Genomic DNA, 3110 nt, shown 5'->3' with positions numbered 1-3110 from the left:
CATTACAACAATCTGTGTGGAAAACAGATGGTTTGGATGTTGGTTAAAAAAGTTACAGTGTATACAACAAAAAAAAAAAAACACACATTATGGTAAAACTAATAGCATCTCTACTTTGCATCGAAGCTAATAACTACAATAAAATTATACACATTTTCTTGTAAAAATTGACAACTGTCATTATGTTAAAACATAAAAGATTATAATACAAACTAAATAAACAAATGCTCTAATTAATGTATCTGTAGACTTTGTATGGTGAATGTAATCCAGCCAGTTGCATTTATTTTATTGGACTAGATCGGTCCGGGCTGTGTAGAATCGGACTGAAAATATTTTTAATTACTAAAATAAAATTATTCTACAATGATATAAGTAGGAATTACAACCTATTTATAAATGTACATTATTATACAATTATTCGAATATTGGAATATTTAAAAAAAGAGGTATTCTATTCTAAATTACAGCCCTATTGGATATCTTGTATTCTAGTTAACATGTAATTTTATAATTATTGTGTTCATACATTCAGATTCCCTTATTATCTTACATTACAATATAATATAAGTTCAAACAACAAACTTATTTTTCCAACAACAGAATACAACAGTATTTTATGTAGTTAACCCTTCAATGCGCAATTTTTTTAAAAAATGTTTTTATATTGTTTTTAAACTAAATAATGAGTCAGGAATTCGGGAAAAATATTCATAAAATTCACAAATTATTTTTTAATATTCAAATCGAGCATTTTTTATTTGTTGCTTCTAAGCAACACCGCGCGTGAGCGCTAATTACTTATAATGAAATGAAACAAACTTTTCTCTTAAATACTATCTTCTACTCTCTACTATCTATACTACTTATCTTTACTAATTAATTACATCTTAATTACTTTTCTCTTAATTAAAATATTACAAAAAAATTAATTTCATGAAATTCAAAACTCTTATTTTTATTTCACGTGGTAGTCTTCAAAGCACTGCTTGTCTTTGGTTTGACATAAATATTGTTTACACTTTGAACACATCCAAAATATAGTGCCAATACAGTGAGGAATTTTACTGATGTGTCGTTTTTTAAATGACCGATAAAATTACAAAATAGAAGCATCAAAGCGTTTATTTGAAAGTGATTTTATCCAAGAGGCCTAGTACAGTAGAATCTTTATTCTAATATATTTTCCATTATGCCTATGCATAATGGAATCAAAGCAACGAGGCGACGGAGTGGTCACAGGTCTACAGAAATTATTACAAATAAAAGTGATAAAATGAAATAAAACCACTATGCCCCGACCCCACTGTACTGGTTTTTTTTTAAATTGAAAATAATATTTTGACTGATCGATAACCAGTTTTGTATAACTTATTTTAAAGTTAAAAGAGCTTTAAAGTTAGAATGGGAGGGGAAGTGCGGGTGGGAAATGCGTGCAGATAAAAATAATACTACACTCCACCTTTCCTCCTGCCCTAATTTTGAAACTTCAACAACTTCAAAAATAGTTATCCGAAACTGGTTATCGACCAGTCAAAATTCTTAGTACATTATTCTCAACATACATAGTTAATAAAATATATACGTTACCATTAAGTTTCAAAAGTTGCTATCAAAAAAAATAAGTTGGGAGAGGGGTAAAAACAAAAAAAAATGTGAAAAATTGAGATCACATTGTAAAAAAACAATATGAAAAAAATATATTGTAATTTCTTATTAAACCCTATGAGATATGAGATATTGAGTGGCTCGTTATAAAAAAATCACCCTGTATTTTAATAATAATTAAAAGTCATGAATGATAATTCTTTATTTTATGACTGGATCAAATCTCGTGAACATTTAACTTTATGATACTGCTCCTATACTATTATTAAAAAAACACAATTTTTAAAATCTCCATAAAAGGTTTTCAACCCACATAAATACAAAGAACACAGCTAATAATGATAAATTTGCTTTTGTGGTTTTTTTTTTTTAACTCCTTACTATTAAAAATACTATATAATTATATAGTAGCTATAGTTGCTCTTAAATGTGAGTTTCGGACCCTTAATAAACACATAACTGCGAAATAAAAATAACATTATTAAGATACATTTTTTATATGCATATTAATTGCATATTTTGGTCAACAAATATCTGATTTACTATCTGTCGAATGGCGAGTTTATGGAAAACAGAACCTGATCAATAAACGAAGAAGAGTAGTTCTTGTTAATCACCAGGATTTTATTGATGCACTAGGTGAATATTATATAAGCATATTACTTATTAATTTATGTCAGGCTGCACAAAATATTGATAATCTTCTATATAAATGACATTAAATTTACATCATGATTCTTCATCATCTTCTCGCCTCCCCTTCTCTTCTCGAAGTTTCTTTTTTTTATTATCTTTTTTTTTAGGCGGTATCCCACGACACGTATTAGGTGCCTTATTTCTGTACGATTCAATGCACAAATAAGTCCGTATTTTCGTCCGTTCCGCCGGGTTTCCGGATTACATTTCTCGATTTGCTGAACAATAAAATCAAATGTTTGCCCTCGATCGTAAATGTTCGGGACAAACAAGTGAAAATTTTCTTCAGTAATTACATTCCAATCTGCACTCATGGCCGGTTGAGGGGCGGTCCCAGAATCCGTTGCCGTAGTCTTATCCGGTTGAGAAGTCCCGGAATACGTGGCCGTACTCTTAGCCGGTTGAGGGGCGGTCCCAGAATCCGTGGCCGTAGTCTTATCCGGTTGAGAAGTCCCGGAATACGTGGCCGTACTATTAGCCGGTTGAGAAGTCCCGGAATACGTGGCCGTACTCTTAGCCGGTTGAGGGGCGGTCCCAGAATCCGTTGACGTAGTCTTATCCGGTTGAGGGGCGGTCCTAGAATGCATTGCCGTACTCATGGCCGGTTGAGGGGTGGTCCCAGAATCCGTTGCCGTAGTCTTATCCGGTTTAGAAGTCCCGGAATACGTGGTCGTACTCTTAGCCGGTTGAGGGGCGGTCCCAGAATCCGTTGGCGTAGTCTTATCCGGTTGAGCGGCGGTCCTAGAATGCATTGCCGTACTCATGGCCGGATGAGGGGCGGTCCTAGAATGCATTGCCGTACTCAT

At 33.0% G+C, this 3110-nt stretch overlaps 1 protein-coding gene across 1 annotated transcript; it reads right to left on the bottom strand.

The window, feature by feature from the left end:
• Window positions 1-2052: 2052 nt before the first annotated feature.
• On the bottom strand, window positions 2053-3110 carry LOC126835947 (mucin-13-like). The gene is made up of 2 exons (XM_050568848.1): window positions 2601-3110; window positions 2053-2067 (listed from the first exon to the last, which is right to left on the bottom strand). Exons 1-2 carry the CDS (start codon window positions 3108-3110, stop codon window positions 2053-2055), a joined length of 525 nt encoding a protein of 174 aa, XP_050424805.1.

The sequence above is a fragment of the Adelges cooleyi genome, unplaced genomic scaffold (assembly GCF_023614345.1).
Source record: "Adelges cooleyi isolate 19-005CV unplaced genomic scaffold, UGA_ACOO_1.1 ACOO_flye_CR_arks_rails_tigmint_CR_PRNA_23, whole genome shotgun sequence".
In the NCBI taxonomy this organism is placed as follows: domain Eukaryota; kingdom Metazoa; phylum Arthropoda; class Insecta; order Hemiptera; family Adelgidae; genus Adelges; species Adelges cooleyi.
The sequence above is the reverse complement of the archived record's forward strand: the minus strand, read 5'-3'. Positions and strand labels throughout refer to the sequence as shown.

Bases quoted from the DNA above. Each gene is read 5' to 3' on its own strand.
- LOC126835947 (XM_050568848.1), bottom strand. From the start codon at position 3,110: ATGAGTACGGCAATGCATTCTAGGACCGCCCCTCATCCGGCCATGAGT.